This window comes from Dendropsophus ebraccatus, chromosome 2 (genome assembly GCF_027789765.1).
Source record: "Dendropsophus ebraccatus isolate aDenEbr1 chromosome 2, aDenEbr1.pat, whole genome shotgun sequence".
Taxonomy (NCBI): domain Eukaryota; kingdom Metazoa; phylum Chordata; class Amphibia; order Anura; family Hylidae; genus Dendropsophus; species Dendropsophus ebraccatus.
Genome location: NC_091455.1, coordinates 179,842,384 through 179,863,831, shown reverse-complemented (window position 1 = coordinate 179,863,831; position 21,448 = coordinate 179,842,384). Strand labels below are relative to the sequence as shown.

At 40.0% G+C, this 21,448-nt stretch overlaps 1 protein-coding gene across 1 annotated transcript in view; it reads right to left on the bottom strand.

Annotated features, from left to right (window-relative positions):
- Window positions 1–21,448, bottom strand: part of DNAH11 (dynein axonemal heavy chain 11) — a 178,787-nt gene that overhangs the window by 91,236 nt on the left and 66,103 nt on the right. Inside the window, exons 33-44 of the mRNA XM_069959712.1 lie at window positions 19,752–19,908; window positions 19,523–19,668; window positions 19,306–19,422; window positions 15,244–15,382; window positions 10,745–10,837; window positions 8,297–8,491; window positions 5,215–5,292; window positions 4,394–4,526; window positions 3,158–3,285; window positions 2,604–2,752; window positions 2,162–2,315; window positions 320–451 (exon numbers count right to left, since the gene is read on the bottom strand). Coding sequence (XP_069815813.1) covers window positions 320–451; window positions 2,162–2,315; window positions 2,604–2,752; window positions 3,158–3,285; window positions 4,394–4,526; window positions 5,215–5,292; window positions 8,297–8,491; window positions 10,745–10,837; window positions 15,244–15,382; window positions 19,306–19,422; window positions 19,523–19,668; window positions 19,752–19,908 — 1,621 coding nt within the window. The remainder of the gene's footprint in view (window positions 1–319; window positions 452–2,161; window positions 2,316–2,603; window positions 2,753–3,157; window positions 3,286–4,393; window positions 4,527–5,214; window positions 5,293–8,296; window positions 8,492–10,744; window positions 10,838–15,243; window positions 15,383–19,305; window positions 19,423–19,522; window positions 19,669–19,751; window positions 19,909–21,448) is intronic.

The following is a 21,448-nucleotide window of genomic DNA, read 5'->3' as shown; positions in this document are numbered from 1 at the left end:
ACGCACACAGCTCCAACATTTCAACTCTGATACCCTGAAGATGAACAAAGATGGGAATATCAAGAAAGAAAATACACAAAAGGACTAAGCAATTACATGAGTGTAGCAAAAAGGAAAGATAATAGAAGAAAATTACAGGGTGACAGGCAGAAATAAAGATCTTTCAGTGTATTATGTCATGTGCATGAATATTTCACCCTCACCACCTTTTTAATATGCTAAGCCTTCCAATGCCCTATTAAATATATGACAAAGCAATTTTCTGTCATTTAAAATGCATACAAATAAATAAATCATCAATCAAAGTGTCAAAACAAACCTGGTCTTTGTGTAGAGCCCCACCAAATGCCCAGATACAGGCAAAGACAAAATACAACTCGTACAGATCTCGGGAAGAGTCAGGAGGAACATTCTCGGGGGTCAGAAGACAATCGAGAAGAGAACACAGCGTCTGAAGTAAATGAAGAATATAATAAATGTATATAAAACCACACTAAGATCCATAATACACAGACAAGCAAAATGGTAAATATTTAATGAAGTAAATATTGCAACTGTTATTAGTTATCTGAATCAATATAGTATACATTTATTTAAATTTTTTTCACTTTATTTTCTCATTTATTTTTATTTTTTTCAAAGTCTACCTGTCATGACATATAAAACATAACCCCCCAGCATTGTGTAAGCTTTTCATTTTTATTTATTATTTATTTTTATTTTGACGCTTCTGTGGTCTGTTTAGGGCCTCATTTTGCTGCTCATGCTTCTTCATTTCACTCTGAGCCGGTGGGCGGCCTTTTTATCAGTCGGTTTTCTCAGCTGCAGCAGTGCAGAGGGGCGTGAACAGGGGTGTGCACAGCTGCTGGCCAATCAGCATTCATCTTTACTGGGCCAACTGACATCACTTCCTGTATTTGGTCTCTTTTTTGCTGTTACTAAAGACAAAATGGCCTTAGTGACGGAGCCTGAACTGCAGTTTTCCAGACACCTAGCAACCAATTTTATAGCACTGCATTTCAAATAGAAAACAGGCAAAAAATAAATTAAGTCAATTGCCCATTATAATTATATCTATTATTGTAATCTAAGCTTGTAGATATGGTACCCCATGCACATTTGAAAAAGTCAGATTCAATAAACGTCTATAAAACATTGAAGAGTGACTAATAAAGTGTATTGATTAATGAATATATAATATATTTTGATATATATTGGATATATAATAATATTTTTTCATGTATTTTATGCTCAGGATAGAGATGAGCACAACATTCTTGAGTCTGATCATTCAGCATTTAAATATTGGTGGCTGAAGAAGTTGGATGCAGCCTTCGGGAGTCTGGGAAAACATCTCAGACTTTCCAGACTCCCTAGGGCTGCATCTATCTTCTTCAGCCACTGGTATACAAATGCTGAATGATCAGACTTGAGTATGGTCGAGTTGCACTCATGTCTACTCAAGAACAATTACCCATGTTGGTGAATACAATTGTTAGTATTCTTTTCGCATATTCATCATTTGATTTTGCGATATGATGGTAAAATATAATTATATATTTAATTTTTTTTTACATATTTAGTTTAGGAACAATAAGCATTGTAAACTGAATTCAGGGATGCACAGTAGCTTTGCTAACATCACAGGTCATGCAGCCAAATATTGCCATGTGGTGCTATTATGCTTTACTGTAGTGAATGCAACTGAATGGGGTCATTGCGACTCCCAATGTTACCTTTTTATTTTCATTTTACATAAATGTATTTACTAAAACCATATTTACAGTTCAAAAAGTACAGATTAGTAAAACCCCACCCCCAAATTTAGCAATTAACTAGTAATATGTTCTACATAGATTTCTGGCAATTGTCCCATCAATGTTGCAGCCACTTGTGGATGGCAATGTGACCCCACTAACTTACAATAACTGTGAAGTAGTACAATCCTGGGGTGCAACACTGTGATCTTTGGCCATGCAAGCAAATATTTTAGCTGTATAGCCCTAGCGAAAAGCTGAATATATTCAACTAGCTACATTAGATACTGTCTACTGTACCAGAAACAATCCCTTATTCATCAAATGTCAGTACTACAGTCACTATACCAAGTAAACATTAAACATTTTATAGTTTATATGGTTTACAGTTTAAATCTACTTACCTGAACCATACTGTTCTCTGAAATGGGCGTTATGGTTTTCATAAGACCAGTCCTGAACTGCTCCAGGCACGGGGGCACATACTTGTCAAAGAGGATGGTAAGATTGGCCTTTTCTGTTTGGCTATCTCTTGTATCTATCCAGCTGGTCACATATCTGACAAGAGTCAAATAGAAGGCTTTAAACACTTTGGCGGCTGCCATAGTTAATTCCCAGACAAGCCCTTTCACTTATCATTAGTGACGTCTGTCTTTATTCTGAGCCTTATAAAACTTGGAAATAAATATTTTATCAAGAAATTCATGTAACCTGTCTATATGTCGACTTTCTGTTAATAATATTTATAATAATATTTATTGTAATATTTATTATATTTATAATATAATAATATTTATTTTACACAACATTTATTTTACACAAGTGTCTACTTTATATATTACTTACGGATTCCATCCTAGATCCTGAGGGTTGACGTAGAGAATTCCTGCTCTGGAAACAGTGGCCGGAGTTGCAGTCTTCAAATGATGAATTTCAAACACCAGTCGCATTGTGGGGGTCAGCGGGATTCTCTCATTGCTTGCAAGTGTCAGAACCTTCATAAGAAAAAATATTATATTTAAACACATGGATAATTGGCTTAATAGACAACTTCCCCTTCTCCAGACATCTGGCTTGTAGATGGCATCACTTTTAATGCTGCCTGAACCACGACTATTCAGGGCGGTTCCTGGCAGCGTCTTCCTATCCCACCTACCTTGATTGATAGAGCTTTCCCTCTTTTGCCATAGGGAGGGATTTATCAAGGCTGGCGGGACAGGAAGAAGCTGCCAGGAACCGCCCTGATGACTCATGGTTCAGGCAGGATGAAAATGATGACATGATCCAATTGCACCTTCTTCCTATTAGCTTTCTAGAAGACTTACTGATGACTATAGTTTAGGCAAACTAAGTCAATAAAGCACTTATGCAACGTGATGTCATAGAGCTTTCTTTTTCACCTTATTGTCATCCATTACTGTGTTTAGTGATTCAATCCACATGGGGTCAATGTCTCCATCAAGCACGATCCACTTAGGACCCTCGTGAGTTAAGTTTGCCTGTTCTCTCATAAGATTCGAGAAGAGACCTAATAAGAAAAATATTACATATAAAAATTATACACTCCCGATGCTGCCATGCATTGATTGGCTGAAGAGGGGAGCCGGGAATTTCAAACGGCTCCTCTTCAGCCAATCAATGCACTGAAGAGGGGAGCCAGGGATTTCGAACACCTGCTATGCGGAGCAGGTAAGGTATGCTTGTGGCTGGGGTGGCGGGGGCAATCGGAGCGGCGGGGGGGGGGGGCGATCGGAGCGGCGGCGGGGGTGGCGATCTAAGCGGCGGCGGCGGGGGTGGTGATCAGAGCGGTGGGGGTGGCGATCAGAGCAGCGGGGGTGGCAATCGGAGCGGTGGTGGCGATCGGGCGGCGGGGGTGGCAATCGAGCTGGCGCAGGGGGCTGCGGATGAGCGGGGGCCGGGCTGCGGATGAGCGGACGGCCGAGCTGTGGGCGGCCGGACTTTTGTGCAACGACTGTTTACACGGAACGATCACCAAATTTTTTACGAACGACGATTTAAGAACAAGTTAAAAGATCAAAATGAACGATTTCTTGCTCGTCGTTCGATCATTTGCTGCGTTTACACGTACGATTATCGTTCGAATTCGATCGTTATCGTGCAAATTCGCGTGATAATCGTTCCGTGTAAACCCAGCATTAGGGTCCATTTACACAGAAAGATTATCTGACAGGTTATCTGCCAAAGATTTGAAGCCAAAGCCAGAAACAGACTATAAACAGAGTTTAGGTCATAAAGGAAAGCCTGAGATTTCTCCTCTTTTTAAATCCATTCCTGGTTTTGGCTTTAAATCTTTGGCAGATAATCTGTCAGATAATCTTTCTGTGTAAATGGACCCTTATTCTGCCTGATTGGACAGATTTGGCATTGTGTAATAGGGCCCTAGGCATGCATTATTTTATTGATTCAGGGAATAATTGACCTCCCCTGTCATGATTGGTGGGGGACCTAGCGGTCAAACCCCTTCAGCCAGGTATTCCTAATATAGTAGAGGGGAATATTCCTTTTAAAGAGAAGGGTAACTATTATAAATAAGAGCCTGCTGTAATAAACACAATGACTAGTATAGTAAAGAAAACAAATTTAACTATATATATAATATTTATTTAAAAAATTACCATCTTTCCATTCTCTTGTGCTGGGATGGATAAAGCCAAAAAGTTCATCGGTGGTCACGGCTTTTGGATTTAAATCATTCCACACCGGTTTTTGCTTGCGGTTTATATACGTCCGGTTTAGCGTCTTTAATACCTGAAATGTACATACATAGAAATAGAAATAAAAGCGGTATCAATTAGTTCATATTAGCGGTATACTTTTTCCTATGCATTCCATTAATTTCCGAGTAGTTTCCTGATATAAATCATCAGTAATTACGAAGACATTCCGAGCAGAATGGAAGCAATTAAGTTCTACAGACTGTAGTGTAATTAGTTGTCATGAAAGAGAATAAGTGCAGAAGTATTGTATGTGTGCAAGAAAAGAAATTATACAAATAACTGTCACAAAGCCAGATCTGGAATGAAGTCACAAATTGCAGGTTAGGATTTTTCCCCCCCCCCACTTTTTTCAAGGTCAATTTATTTGAAATTAAAATAGCTTAAGGTATAAATTGTAATTGTTCGCTTATGCGGAAAACCTATGCAATTTTAATAACATTTACTTTTAAAACCATCAAAATGACAATTGTTTAACTACTTATATCCTGACGTCTACAAGAAAAAAAAAAAAACTGTAGGAGCTTCTTATGAAATACACAAAAGCATGTGAAAGTAAATTATCCCAGCTAAGATGAGAGCGGGTGGATTTTGCTGCACAAAAAGATAAGTTAACAAAAAGGTTTTTGGTTCCTTTGACGAGAAAAACAAGTGAATTTTTAGTTTAAAAAAAAAAAAAAAAAAGTCTAATTTTATCCATGTAATTGTTGCATTTTTGTTACCTTGCTCTTTCCTGTTCCGGCATTCCCAACCACAAAGACAGAGTGGCGCACAGCTAGTAACTCCTCCAGCTGAACAACCTACATGAAGACAGATTCCGCACTGAAAAATTACTGAAGCCTTTACGTTTGTAAAATTTACTCTTTTTGTTAACCCTTGGAGGCCCAGGCCAATTTCAATTTTTGCATTTTCGTTTTTTTCCTCCTTGTGTTTAAAAGGCCATAGCACTTGCATTTTTTCACTTAGAAACCCACAAGAGCCCTTATTTTTTGCGCCACTAATTGTACTTTGCAATGACAGGCTGAATTTTTGCATAAAGTACACTGCGAAACCAGAAAAAAATTCAAATTGAAAAAGAAACGCATTTCTTTTATTTGGGGGGTTTGTGTTTTTACGCCGTTCGCCCTGAGGTAAAACTGACTCATAATACATGTTCCTCAATTTGTTACGATTAAAACAATATATAACATGTATAACTTATATTGTATCTGATGGCCTGTAAAAAATTCAAACCATTTATATGTCACTTAAAATCGCTCCATTCCCAGGCTTATAGCGCTTTTATCCTTTGGTCTATGGGGCTGTATGAGGTGTCATTTTTTGCGCCATGATGTGTTCTTTCTATTGGTACCTTGATTGCACATACTGTATGCGACTTTTTGATCTCTTTTTATTACAATTTTTCTGGATTTGATGCGACCAAAAATGTGCAGTTTTGCACTTTGGGATATTTTTGCGCTTACGCCATTTACCGTGTGAGATCGGGAATGTGATAAATTAATAGTTCGGGCGATTACGGATGCGGCGATAGCAAACATGTTTATTTATTTATTTTTATTTATAACATGGGAAAAGGGGGGTGATTCTGACTTTTATTAGGGGAGGGGGCTTTTTACTTATAACATCACTTTTATTTTTACTTTTACACATATACTAGAAGCCCCCCTGGGGGACTTCTAGTATATACACTTTGATCTCTCATTGAGATCTTTGCTGTATAGTTATACAGCAAAGATCAATCAGATCAGCACTCGTTTGCTTTCGGCTGCTGCAGTGCCGAGCCGGGGTCGGCGCCATCTTGGAGAGGTCCCTGGCCGGCATCAGGTACAGAGATCACTCCTCCGGACAACGTCCCGGAGGAGCGATCTCACCCACTAGACACCAGGGAAGTGCTGCAGCCGGTAATTGGAGGCAGCTGTCATCTTTGACAGCTGCCTCCGATTACCTGATTAGCGGGCACAGCGATCACACCGTGCCCGCTAATAGCCGCGATCCCGGGCTACATGCGGCACCCGGAATCGCGGCGGTTCAGAGCGCGGCCGCCGCGCGGCCTAAGGGTTAAGAATTTTGCACTTACATTGTAAAAAAAACAAAAACACACACACAAAATTGATCATACTTATTCCTCCAGATCCCACATGAAAAAGAGCAGTTATATTAGCCCCCTAGGCCAAAATTCTAACTTTTACCTTTAACTGACTTATAATAAAATAGAAGTAGGTGCTTAATAAAATCACTCAGTCCCCATAGTCTATACAGGTACACATATGGCCCATGTGGGTCAAAAGAAGTTACATGTAGCTGCAAACTACTGACTATATTATCTAGTAATAAGACTACTGGTGATCGGATATATTAAAATAACACCTGCATAGCCCCTCCACTTTTTTAATGTCATATTAGCCCCACTCAGTAAATTGGTTGCTCGTGTGGGTCATCAGGACAGCCCCGGCTGTAATCTAAGTGGCAGCCTCAGATCCTAACAAATTTATTAGAAACGCCAAATAGTGTGAACATACCATTATATTTTGGTAGAGTTTAGGCTGTTTAGCTTATAGAACATCACCCAACTACAAGAGTATCCATGTCTCAGCTGAGAGCAGGACAGAGCATGCACCAGTTTGCCGCTACCTAGAGATAAGCGCAACTCGAGCATGCTCAAGTTTGATTGTTGGGAATTTTAATACTTGTGGCTGAAGTTGTTGGATGCAGTCCTAGGGAGTGCGGAAAGATCAGACTCGAGCATGCTCTAGTTGCGCTCATCTCTACAGCCATCAAATGTAAACAGTAGTTCTTCTATTCATTCAAGGCAAACTTATATCTTGAATATTGAGAGAACCAGAAACAAGTACTAGTGCTATAATTCTAATGGTCGTAGAACCTTTAATGTAGGCATGACTCCTGCCCGCACCATCACAGTGTCATAACAGTGTGTTGGATCAGAGGAACTATGCAGCACTATGGTGTATTAGACAGCATGGCAGGTTGGGCTTAAAGGGAATGCATTATCAAAACATCTGTTCATATACAATGAAGAGTCTCCAGAAGACCACCTGTTTGAGAAGACCCCCTTAATTAGACCAATTTTCATGTAAGGGACTTTAGTCCATCATACATTATGCATAGTGGCTATTTTCTCTGGGATGATTACTTAAAGAGACCAATTTATTTTTAATAACATTTTTCGTGGTCTCAAAGAAATTTCACTGTATGAAAATAATCCAGAACTCTTGCAGTTTTCAGTCTGATTAATTTCTACTTTTCAATAGTCTTTTCCTTATCATCACAGACAAGTTTTCAGTGAAAGCTGATAAAATGTAATCAGGCCAGGTGCAATAGATGTTGCCACAGCCCTGTCCTCCACACAGTGGCCTTAGCGCAGGTCACAGAGCATGCCTAGAAAACTTTTCCATAGAAGGTAATCAGTCCCCTCCTGCCTATTGTTTCCTGTGGACTACAAGTCTTCTCTGTTACGAGAGCAGAGTACAAATTCAAGGCAGTATGGCTGCACCGTAATAATTTACAAAAATTAGAAGAAAAATAATATTTTCTATTATCTGGATCTATGCATGCTTATTTACTGTAGCCATAGACTACATAGAATCATAGATTAAAAGAAATTCTATGACAAATAAGGAGAAGGATAAGTCTATTGATACGTTTAAACACAATAAGGCCGCTATGATTTTACATTTCACCCATGCTAAGCTGAAACACAATAAAAGTTAACCTTCATGCGCTTGCCAGGTTGTCTGTACAATTTTTTAATAAAAGTAATTAAGAATAAATTAATTATGTTTTTACTTTGAGAATAAAGCTCTCTTCGGGCTGCAGGTGAAGCTCAAGCATAGACTGCTTAACCATCTGTTCGAAGTGAAGGTCCCTCTTCCTGGGAACATCCAGTGCGGGAAACAGGTCACTGATCAGGCCCATGAAAATTGGGACATCGTCTGTTACTATCTTAGGTAGATTGAAGTCTCGTAAAGCTCGCATGAGTACCTAGAAGTGGGAATTGGGGGACACATTAATTTCAATATATGCAAATTTACTTTCTTTGTATAAAAAGGTTTGTTACCAACTTTGAAATAGAAACATGAGGCAATAGGACGTAAGAAGGATTAGTGGGTCTTCTCGTCAAAGCAAAATGAAATATTAGGATAACACAGCCCAAGAAAAGCTTTTACTTCTAGACATAAAGCATGATTACTGTAGATTTTTGTCTATGCAAAAGTGTACGCTCCATGTATCAGATATATTTAAATAAGTAAATACAAAAAGGAACCCCAAGGCAGGGAAAAAAAACTTAAAGGGAATCTCATGGATGATTTTACCTAATGCAATTAACCCCTTGCCTCTTCAGCCTGTTTTGGCCTTAATGCCCGGGGCCTATTTTTTAAATCTGACCTGTCTCTCTTTATGTAGTAATAACTCTGCGGTGCTTTTAACTATCGCAGTTATTCTGAGATTGTTTTTTCGTGACATATTCCTCTTTATGTTTGTGGTATACTTTGGTTGATACATTAAGTTGGTTTTTTTTTGCAAAAAACACAACATTTGCGCAAAAATTTGAAAAATTTACAATCCTTTATATTCAAAATTCTCTTTTTCTGAGAAAGATAGTCATGCCACATAAACTAATTATTACTGCAACATCTACAACATCTCTACTTTATGGTGATGTCATTTGGTGAACGTCCTTTTACTTGTTAGGATGTTAGAGGGCTTTAAACTTCTGCAGCGATTTTATAAATATCAGGAAAATGTCAAATTCTGATTTTTTTTTAGGGACCAGTCCAGTTCTGAAGTGGATTTGTGCGGCCTTTATGTTAGTTACCCCCATAAATCTCTCCACTGTAAAAACTAGACCCCTCAAAGTATTCAAAGTAACATTTTATAAGTTTATTAACCCTTTGGGTGTTTTGCTGAAACTAGAGCAAGTTGGAGGGGAAATTTTCATTTTTTCGGCAGATATTCCATTTTAATCCATTTTGTCCTCTAACACAGCAAATATTAACTGAGAAATACCACTCACTATTAATTCTCCTTATTCCAATGTTTCTAGAAATCCCCCATATGTGGCCGCAGTGCGTCACCTGACTCAACCACAGGCCGCAGACATGCCAGACCTGGTGAATTTTGGGGTCTTTTTTTTTATTTCAGGTTTTTTAAGCCATTACACCATGTCACAGGGGGCTTGCGGTGCCAAAATATTTGTGTAAGACAAGTTGACGTTTACATCGGTACCATTCTAGGGAACATGTGACACCCTAAAAAATTTTTATGAGGTGGTACGAATAAAAAACACAATTTAGCAGCTGTTTTTCACCATTTTTTTGTACGCCGTTTACTATACTTCACATATGACGTTATTCATCAGGTCGGTGGGATGATTGGCTACATCCTTGTGGTCACTTACTGCTCTTTTGCATATTTAAAAAAAAAAAAGCTAATTGTATTCTCTGTGTTTTTGGGTTATGCTCTCTTACTGTATTGTTTGTTTAATAATTGGACGGTTGATATTGAAAATTAAAAGTAAAGCAAAAATTTACAAATCTAAAGTAATCCCTGGTGCTTCAACCCTTTGGCTATGTTCAGATTTTGTAAGACACCAGCCGTTCTGTGACCCGGCGTGCTCGCATCCATATTAGCCGTTGCACTCAATGGAGCGTGTGCCCGGAGACGTACGCTCCATTGTGTACACAGACATGTCAGTTTTTTGCGGCACCGCTAGGGATCCCGGCCACAGTGTATACTATGTGTATACACTCCAGACGGGATTCCCTTGGCCTGCAGCACAATACGAGTAAAGGATTAATCACGGCTGTGTTGCAAACCCCTTTAAATGTAACATTTCTAAAAACTTTGAGTGTTAACTTGTAGGTGCTGCATCATTTAGGGTCGCTTTACACTGCCCGACATAGGGCCATGCAAGGACGCAAACGAGTCTATATCTCACTGATCGGCGCTCAGCCCCATGTCTGCACACATTGTACAATGAATCAAGTGGTTGGGCCATACAAATGATCCCTGTATCTTTTATGTGGCCATGGAAACTCTGACTGCCACTGTATCTTCAGGCCACCCTGCTTCCTCCAGCTTCAATCATTCTGGACAGAAAGCAGGACAGGAGAGCTGGAGAGCAGGATGCCTGATCACACAGCAGTGCAGAAGGTATGTTTGCACGGCTCGTGTCATCTGGAAACTGATGGCATTGAGAATCATGGATTAAAAACCAGTCAAACAGAAATGTACCTGATCTTCTGGACGATTACTATCTCCTCGTTTTAGGGAGCCTGCCACAACCAGCACAGACTTTACAGCTCTCAGGCCCCAGTCGTAGTGATCCTGTAAATAGATAATCAGATGAAAGAAATATTATTAACATTATTCATAAAGAATCAGTTCAATTCTACTGTAAATGGTTATTCCAATTCACTATTAACAGATCATAACAGTTTTATTACAGTCAGAGAGTAGAGAAGTAACAATTAAGAACTCATCAAGGTCAGTTTTTCTTTTTTTTTTCTTTTCTTCCCTTTTCCATTTGAAATGTGACTTCATTTGTAAGACCAGAGCAGTATAGGGGATGCACATACAGTTGAAAGAAAAAGTAGGTGAACCCATTTGACCCAAGCGTGCAGCATTTGATTATCGGTGACTGAAGAAGTTGGAAAACTTGGATACAGCCATAGGCTGGACTCCCTAGGGATGCATCTAACTTCTTTAGCCACCGGTAATCAAATGCCACATGCTCGAGTTTGGACAAACCTGAGAATTTTAAAAACATATTTGAAAAAAACACAAAGAGATACAAAAAGCATCTATGTCTCTGTCTGACTTGGTGCAGTCCTTCACTGCAAGGTTGCCCATTTATTTGAATGGAAGCCTTGTAAAATTATATGTCCTTTATTGTAGCTGCCACAGAGGAAAAAAAGCCTTTTCTGCAGCAAATCCACAGAAAATTGCAGGGATATCCACTTCAGCAAATCTGCTGTCCTCAAACTCATGTCCTCAGTTTGGGTGGTTACTACTGTAACGGCCCTATGTGATAATGGCCTGGGCCGCCTGAGCTGTCATCACTTTCAGCACCTGCTGACAGAGTGGGCCACCCAAGTGCTGCAAATTGCCTCTCAACTGTCTGGACCATGCCCTTTAACTATGAGCGCTTCGATGAGTGCTTGCAATTAAATGCAGGGCTGTGAGTGACAGGATGAGTAGGCATTGGCTCCAGCCTTGGCAATCACCCCTGTGGGACGCAGGCAGAATTCTGCTTCCAACCACAAAAGGCTGCTCCCTCCCCTAGTTCTCTGGCGCACGAGTGACATAAAAGAAAGGAAGGAGTCACTCCGGATGCTGCAGCTAGGTAAGTATTAATATTTTTTACACGGAACGCCTGGATGGGGGGGGATATGCTACCTAATGGGGTACTGCCTACATGGAAGGAGGGGGTAACTTACAGGGGATAGCCTACATGGGGACAAGGGGGTTAACTTAGAAGGGATTGCCTACAGGTGGGGGAGGTGGCTAACAGGGCGGTGCCTACATGGGGGGGGGAAAGGGGGGGTCAACTGCCAGGGGAGATACCTATACAGATGGAAATAATAAACTACATGAGGAGATACCTACATAGGAAGGAGAGGGGTTAACTACAAGGAGAGATACCTATATAGAGGGAGGGGACTAACTACTTTGGGAGATGCCTATGGAAGGGGCCTAACTACTGAGGGAGATTACTACATGGTGGGGGAAGTAACTACCAAGAGGAATTACCTACAGAGGGGGTGCCTACATGGCGTATACTACATACTAGTGGGCTTACTACCGAGATTGCTTACCTACCAGGGACACTACCTATGGGGTAAATAACTACATAGGGAATTCTACCTACTAGGAACATAGTAAAAATCCAAAGTTTGCTATGGGGCCCAGCCATTTCTAGCTATGCCCCTACTGAATTGTAAAACTTTCTCATATCTATATGTCATCAGGGATGTGCACAGTCACATTATGACTGAGACTCAAAGGCAAAAAAAAAAAAAAAAATTACACTTAAAAATTTAATTCTGGAATGATATGGCCCAGTTGCCCCATAAATTGTTTATGACGATTTATGAAGCGAGAATTAAGCAAAGCAACAATATGTCTGGTTTTATTGACCAATTTAAGGCTTAATAAATGATTAGTGAATCCTCACCGGAGAGACTAAGGCGCAGCCATTACCCAGGAATAACCGGAGAATCATTACAAGGGCTTTTTGCTTTATTCTAAATGTAACAATTTAACTTATTACAATATAAAATCATCAACATATAAAAGCCGCTGGGGTAGTATAGACGACTATAATGGTCAAATAATACTAGTACTTTGTGCATTCCGGCAGAATTTTACATTCAATTAACTTTATTCCCGGTTTTCACAGCTTTAAGTAACTGTTATAAGTACGTTTAACCATGCAAAAATACATTTTTTTTAAGTAAAATACAAAAACTATGTTTAGCAAACAAACCCTGGAGATATAGATATTGTCCTCATTGTACGACGTTCTTTGTGAGCACAAGACAGGGATGGAACGTTTAATTGCTCTATAATTGTAGGAGCATTATAAAGTGATAATACGCTGCCGTGACAAAGCGAATGACGTCTGTGTCATCTATACCCATTGTGATGCCGCTCTGTATGGTTTATTGGAAATTACCTGTCCCTAGTCAAGACTGTTGCATTATACTGTATTTAGGGGTACTTATTACCTATGGCATAGATACAAAGAACTAACTAATTCTTACAAGAACATGTTCTGACTGGTAACTAATGACTCAGGATTCTAAAAGTACAATTATCTGCTCTAAAAATGACTTCGAGCCAAACGTGTGAATAATAGAATCATCGAAAAATTAATTGCAGATACACGGGGAAAAAAAAATTATCTATACACGGTGTTTAAATAATTTATACTTTAGCCCTAAGGAAGTGGTGAAGATATGAAATAATTTGACAGGTCTCATAATGCGACTACAAAGGGATATTATTTTTTGACATGGTTTTTAAATTTCCCTGAACATGTATTGCATTCACAGGATTCATCATTGAGGTTTACTGTGTCTTTTATTACACACTGCTATAAAGATTATCATTGTTGGGCTACAGCATAAAATCTATTGGTAGCAGTAATGGTAAAACAGCATAGCGCAGACTATAAAAACATATAGTTATAAGAAGTTTCATCTACGCTTCACAAAAGAATATATATATATTATATATATACACACACACACACACACACACACATACATACATACATACTGTACACAGACATGTATATCTACCATAGAATAATCTGAAAGTCTTACAAATAAATAAGCAAACAGTTGGAAATTAAAGGAACTTTCCAGGGGTTTGGCATAAATTAATATGTGACTGGGGGTGGGTGAAAATAAACTTAAAACCCATACTTACCTCTCCTTGGGTCACCCACAACTGCTGCTTTCGTCTATCTGGTTCCCCAATCTTCTTGTTTCTTCCAGTTTCTGAATCAGTTGCTCGGTTCAAGACCTGCGGACTCAGCCTGCCAATCACTGGCTGCAGTACTGTAACTGTCTCGGCCAGTGATTGGCTGAGCCCACATTTCTTGTACTGACTGACTATCTCAGACCTGAAGAAAGAAAATTGGGGACGGGTAGACCAGAAGAGTAGCAGCTGCAGGGGACCATTGAGGGACCCATTGAAAGGTAAGTATGGGTTTTTAATCTATTCTTCCCCCCAGCCACACACTGTATTAATGTTTGCCATGCTCCTGAGATACAACTTTGAAGAGGCCTTGTCACAAATTTTTTAACATTTTTCTTTTTAAGACCAACAGGGGTTGTGATTGTAAGCAGTTTTGCAGTATACTCTCTTTATTTGAATCAAAGTTAACATTATACATATGGCCACTAGGTGTCTCCCTTCCTGTTAAACTGCAGTCCATGCTCCCTCCATGACAATATCTGGTCTTTTCTCTGTAAAAAAAAAAAAAAAAGAGACCAAACACAGGAACTTCCTGTGTTTTTTTCCCCTCTGAACAAAGAAAAGACAAATATAGTCTTGGAGGGGTCATGGACCACAGTTTGGCTACATGTAGAATGTTGACAAACACAGAGAATGTAGAAAAAATAAGATAAAGAGTATATTGCAAAACTTGCAATCACAACCTGTGTTGATTTGTTAAATTTTATTTATTTTTTTTGCAACAGCACCTTTTTAAAGTCATTGGGGGAATTGATAATACTCTGACGCACAAAAGTTGTAAATATTTGTGCAAGCCACATTTGTGTAAAAATTGCAGTTCTTCTTTGTGTTGGTGTGTGTCATTGTCTGTAAATATGAATGGAGCTTATGGGAAGGGAGTTTAGCAAATTTACTATAAATTTACACCAGAATCTGTAAAATCAGAAAATCTATGGTAGCTCAAATCTGCCAAGACCAAAGACTATTCTCTAGCTATTCTCTAACAGCAGCACTAACACCATTATATAGGAGCTAGGGAGGCCTTTCTGACGATATCCATGTGTGTGGTCAGTACAGAGTTATACTATTGTTGTACTACATGTTGTACTGCACTGGCCTTGCAGGTGTGGTACATGCTATTCATTCCTCCTGTTGGTTGGACCCCACTGATTAGTTTATCCCTTATCATTTAGACAGGGGATAACTTTGCAAGTTGAAAATGTCCCTTTAAGAAAACGTGAATCTGTATGCCATAACAGCAACATTACCTGTTTGGAGAGCAGCTCCTTGCACAGAGTGTAAAGGGTAATAAATTTCCTGGCTAAAGGCCGAGCATCAAGAAACCCCTCGGCTATCAGCATTATTTCACAGATCAGCTCAGTGTCTGGCACCACCATAGCACAAGGCCTGAAAGAAAAGCCGGTGTGTAATCATTAACATTGCGGTCTGAAGAAGCCTTTGAGAATGTGAGTACAGTATTGATAGCAATTGTTAAAGCTACATTTTTTTTTCTTTTACAAATCTGCCTTATCTGAAGCACATTGTTTGTTTAACCTAAAAAAAACAAATGTTGAATCATTAGATAGTGATGACATTTCCAAATGCTTTAAAGCACAAAGCAATAACATATTTTTCCCTTCTCCTTTTTGATTTACTCAAGTGTTTAGTGCTGTTTCTGACTTATGGCAACTGGATGTTTCCCTTCACACCTGCTTGTGCTCCACTCGTCTTCACCAATGCAGTTCTGTCTCTAGCAACCAAGCACCAGAGACAGAATGGAGGAAGTGACATGGGACATTCTCTGCTCTGTGTGTGTTCCCTGTTTTCACTCAACGAGTAGTGGGCAAAAACAGATCAGACACAGACTCTTTGATGAACTGCACACACATGTATATGCAAACTGAGGGGTGAACATTAGGCACATGACTGCAGGTGATTGGGCACAGTCCATGCATGCTCCTGAGGCTCTGCTGTAAATCATTGAACTGAGGGAACAAAAGTATGGGCAAATGTCATTGTGTTCCTGGGAATACCCATTGCCTTCAGGAGAAAAATCAAGCAAAAGCAGAGTAACGGGATACCTAACAGGCACAGGAAACACAAGTAAAAGAAACTAAGAACAAAGAGCTGGACGTAAGGTTAAGAGACCTTAAACCTTACCTTAAATATGAACCTGTACAATTCATATTGATTCATGTTTCCCTTCTAATAAAGCCTACATTTCCCATAATACCTCATATACAGAGGGCTGGGGGTGGGGGGGGGGCCCACTACATTGCACTTGCTCTGCAATGAGTTGTAAGTATAGCAAGAAATAGGTCTGTGATGTGAAACATCTGCCCCACCTTACACTACAAAGTATTGTGTATTCTTATGATATGTAGCTTCAGCCTGTCTCTGTGTAATATGTTGCTCCTTGCCAATTCTTACCAGCAGGAAGCAAGGAGTGCAATGTTCAGCTGCATCTCATAGGACACATTGCAGATAGAGTAGACATGTAGTGTAAGTCAGGGGAGTTGTACAACTCTGCAGCTAATCATTATATGGACTCATCTACTATATCACTGCACTCCCTAGCTAACAGAAAACACAGAAACTTTAGCCGCACTCTATACATGTAATGATGTAATCCTGTAGTTCACAGGACATAAGCCATACAGTGAAGATTGACCACCTGTTGGCATAGTAAACTATTTGATTTAATAGTGGTCTTCATAGGTATTACATAACCCAACTGCAGTGATTTAAAGAGGACCTGTCACCCCCCCGTGCCGGGGTGACAGGCTCCTGACCCCCTGCTAGATCCCCCTATACTCACCTAATCGCGCGGGGTCCCGCTTCCTGATGCGGTCGGGTCACGGAGATTTCAGCTCCCGAAGCCCGGCGCACGCACACAGCAGAGTCCGACGCTCATAGAGAATGAATGGGGAGTCCGATGCTCCGTCATTCTCTATGGGCATCGGCCTCTCTTGTCAGCGCGCGCGCCGGGCTTCGGGAGCTGAAATCTCCGTGACTCGACCGCATCAGGAAGCGGGACCCGGTGCGATTAGGTAAGTATAGGGCGCTCCAACGGGGGGTCGGGAGCCTGTCACCCCGGCACGGGGGGTGACAGGTATCCTTTAACTTCAATCTGGTAAAGGAACCTGTAAGGTTTGCCAAATAGAAAGAAGAGGTTATGAATGGCTTTATAATTTCATACTTTCATCCTTACTGAACTATTAGATGTCTATTAGTGATTTTTTTTATTTCTGTATTTATAATTTCATCCTGGTTAGCTAAAGAATAGATATCAGAGGGTTGTTGTTTCTGGTGTGTATTCTGATTAGAGACTGGTTACAAGTGGTGTGCCCCAAGGGTCTGTTTTGGGTCCTGTTCTTTTTATTATGTTTGTAAGTGACATAGGAGAAGTTTTGGTAGGTAAGGTTTGTCTGTTTGCTGATGACACAAAAGTGTGCAATAGGGTTGATATTCCTGGAGGTGTCAGTAATACAGAAAAGGATTTAGCTCTGCTAGATAAGTGGTCCAAACATTGGACACTGCAGTTCAATGTTTCCAAATGTAAAATAATGCACTTGGGGTGGAGGAGTCCTCTATCCGAGTATCATATTGGCAGAGCATACACCAGCACTCTCAGTGGAAATTGCTGGACACCAGATTGCCGCTATCCACTAACTTATGCATCCCTATTTACCAGGAATACACTTGTCATCTGCTCTACACAAACGCCTCCTCATCCACAGGCTGTAGGATATTTTTGGCTGAATAACCTCATTATTGGGCAACAATGGCGGTCCAGCAATCAACATCACTTGCTACATAAGTAAGTACATTTATATCGTTATCAATACTAACTACAACTACGAACCTGGTTTTCTCATCACTGGACTCTAACCTGATGCCGACATAACAGGGCTCAAGGGTCCATCTGGCCACAAGCCTAGGACTATATCCTGTTCTCATGGAAGGGCGATCGTACCATCAATAAAGCCAATTATTGGAGATAGCTCATTTCGCCTCTCCCATCTGATTAACCCATATAAAATAGTACGGGGGAAATGCTTTGGATGGAAGAGGAACAAATCCTTGTTGATTGATACACACTGACCGGTGCTCACAACACTATAGCATGACTATCTTCATCAGTGCTCCAGTCAGCAGCAAAGCATACCACCCTGGGTGGGATCTGACTAGTCCCACAAAAAAAGAAAACTAATTTTTTCCCCCCTACTTTCTTTCTGTCCTCCTGTTGATTTGACGATTCTCCAAGAATAAGAGACATCCCACCTGGTGTAGGGGACCCCCGATTTGTTAGGTAGTGTTTGACTACACCCTCAATTACTAGGGGTCTACCCTAATTCTTTACATGTATTACATCTTGCTCCTTGTTTTAGGATGCAATTGCTATGTGAATTTACCTTTTCCTACTATATATAGTCTTTGACCATACTATATTGGGTGCACCATGTATGTTAACCCTCCTATTTTCCTGTTCTTCTCTTGATACAGACTCGTGGGGACCCCCCTCCATCATTTCATCCATAATTCAATATATCTATACACTTACTCAGTTTTAAGTTAGCAAAGACTTTAGAAGAGAAGGATTTCGGGGGAGTTATTTCTAACAGCCTTAAAATGAGTCACCAGTGCAACCAGGCAATAGTGAAAGCTAATTGTATGCTGGGCTGTATATATAGTGGTATGCTGGGCTGTATAGAGGTATAGCCAGTAGGAAGAGGGAGATTGTTATCCCATTGTATAGAGCTGCCAAAATAAAACGGGCCCAAAGACAGGTTAGAAAAATGGCTGAAGGTGTCAGGAATAAAACATGTCAGGAAAGACTTAAGGATCTAAATCTGTATAGTCTAGAGGAAAGAAGGGAAGGGGGGGGGGACATGATCAAAACCTTGAATAATGTTAAAAGACTAAATAAAGTTCAAGGTATTCATAAAAAAAATTGAACACAAGAACAAGGTGACACAGTGAGAGGTTAGTTGGGGGGGAATGGTCAGAAACAACACAAGAAAATATAACTGTACTGAAAGAGTAGTAGATACTTGGAACAAACTTCCAGCAGATGTGATTGGTAAATCTGTAATAACTGAGTTTAAACCTGTCTGAGATAAACATATCTATCCTTAGATAATAGGAAGGGAAATACTAACAGAGCAGACTAGATGGACCAGGTGGTCTTTTTCTACCGACAATCTTCTATGTTTCTATTGTATAATATAATGTATCTAGCATTTAGCAAAAGCATATAAGAATAAGGCAAATAAACTGTGCTAATATGAAAAGCAACAATAGATGGCGATAGCGCTCCAGTAGCTTGCCTGAAAAGGGCCTTGAGATTCTCAGGCAGTTCTGTGCGGCCGGCATAACCAGGGTTCATAGTGATAAATATTCCCACTGATGGCTTCAATGTGATGTTTTCTCCAAGGAAAAAGAATCTGTCAGGAGGAGAGGGACAAGCTGTGAAATGCGCTCTTTGCAAAAGATTACATTTTGATTTGATGTAAGTTATCATTTCTAGATAGATTCTCTCCTTGCCTCTTTTTCTTGTTGCGGATGGCATCTTGAATACTTTTTACTTGTACTGCAACCACTGACAGAACTTCTACCGCAATCCGGTTAAATTCATCAAAACATCCCCAGGCTCCGGTCTGCGCCAGACCTTTATATATATTTCCTACAGACTGCAAGACAAATGGCAATGAAACTACACTGTGGGAAGAAATGTTTTAGGAAGCACAGATTGTGAATTTGCCATTTAGCTTACTTTATAATCCATCTGTTCGGAGCAGTTGAAAACGTACACCATCACCCCCAGGGCCCGACCTAAATCTTTGGTCGTCTCCGTTTTTCCTGTTCCGGCAGGGCCGGCTGGAGCGCCGCTCATAGTCAGGTGGAGAGACTGTGTCAGGGTGATGTAACACCTTATAGAGAACAACAAATCGACATTTAAATAATAATAATAGTAATAATAATGATAATAATAATAATAATAATAATGATAATAATAATAATTCATTTGGAATAGGTTTTGCCCTAAAAGTTATTTTTTATACATCTTTTCAAGGGGTCATACACTCTTTTTAATGCAATCTCTTCCTAGTATCTTAGCCTACAAATATACTGTGGTTCACTGCGGTGAATTTTACAGATCTGAACATTTGCCCTGCAGCAGTTCACATTCTGTAAGCATCGCCTCATGTCAATGTCCATCAGCTGATCCCTGACATCCGGCCGCAGCACAAACACTGGATCAGTAGAGAAAAGTGAATTTTAAGAAATTCTATTTCTGAATGAGAATCAGTCTCTGAGATTAAGGCGATGTCCACACACGGTAAAAGAAAAGCAAAATATGACCGTAAAATAGGTATAAAAAAAGGCTGTATTTTGAATCTAATAAGATGCTACGTAAAACTATAGAAAAACAGCCATTAGCCAACAGTGCACACATTGTAAAAAATATTCTTTTTTTTTTTTCGCAATGTGGGACACAGACTGAGATTAATAAATAAAATGTCTTCCAACCACAAAAAGTGATGGTTTGTAAAAAATATATTTAAAAATATATTAAAAAAAAAAAAAAAAGTTTGGATGCAGGAGGCATCTCCATTGATACTAATGAAGCCGCATTATATAGGGGAGGGAATTCCCTCCCACTGGGTGCGGGCCGGCCCGCCTCCTGTGCTTCAGCCCCGGCCCGATACCCGTGGATAGAACTGCACCGCCTTACCCGAGAAGGCGCCGTTCTATCCCTGGGTCAGATTAAAGAGGATGTACCTGATGGTACATCCTCTTTATAAATCATTGGCCGCTGACCATGCATCACTACGTGTAATAGGAGATGCATGATTGGCGACCAATGAAAGTGCAGAGAAAATAATAAAAACAACACTTTACCTATCCACACTCCTGGTATCCTTCCAGCTTCTCATGGTTCACCGCAGCCACTGCTAAAGCTTCTGAAGCCATCCATGCAATGACTGGCCGCTCAGCCAATCACTGGCTACAGCACTGTCTTTTCTCGGCCTGTGATTGGCTCAGCAGCTTGTCACTTCAGAGACTCCTCAGAAGTGCCAGTTGTGGCTGCAGGGAGAAGCCTGAGGGATGAAAGAAAGCTGGGGAGCATGGAGAGGTACAGTAATATATTACTTTTCTATGTATGCAGCCAGGGCTGCACAGACATCGCTAACGATTTTATATATATATATATATATATATATATATATATATATATATATATATATATATAAACACACACACACACAGTAGTACCTTGGTTTAAGAGTAACTTGGATTAATAGCGTTTTGCAAGAAGAGCTCACAGTTTTTCAAACTTATAACTTGGTTTAAGAGCATTGCTTTGGTTTAAAAGCTCACTGTACTGGATGGGAGGGAAAGTCGGGGAGTGGCATGGTCTGCATAGCGGGGTCTACAGCGCTGAACTCTCCCAAATCATAGCAGATC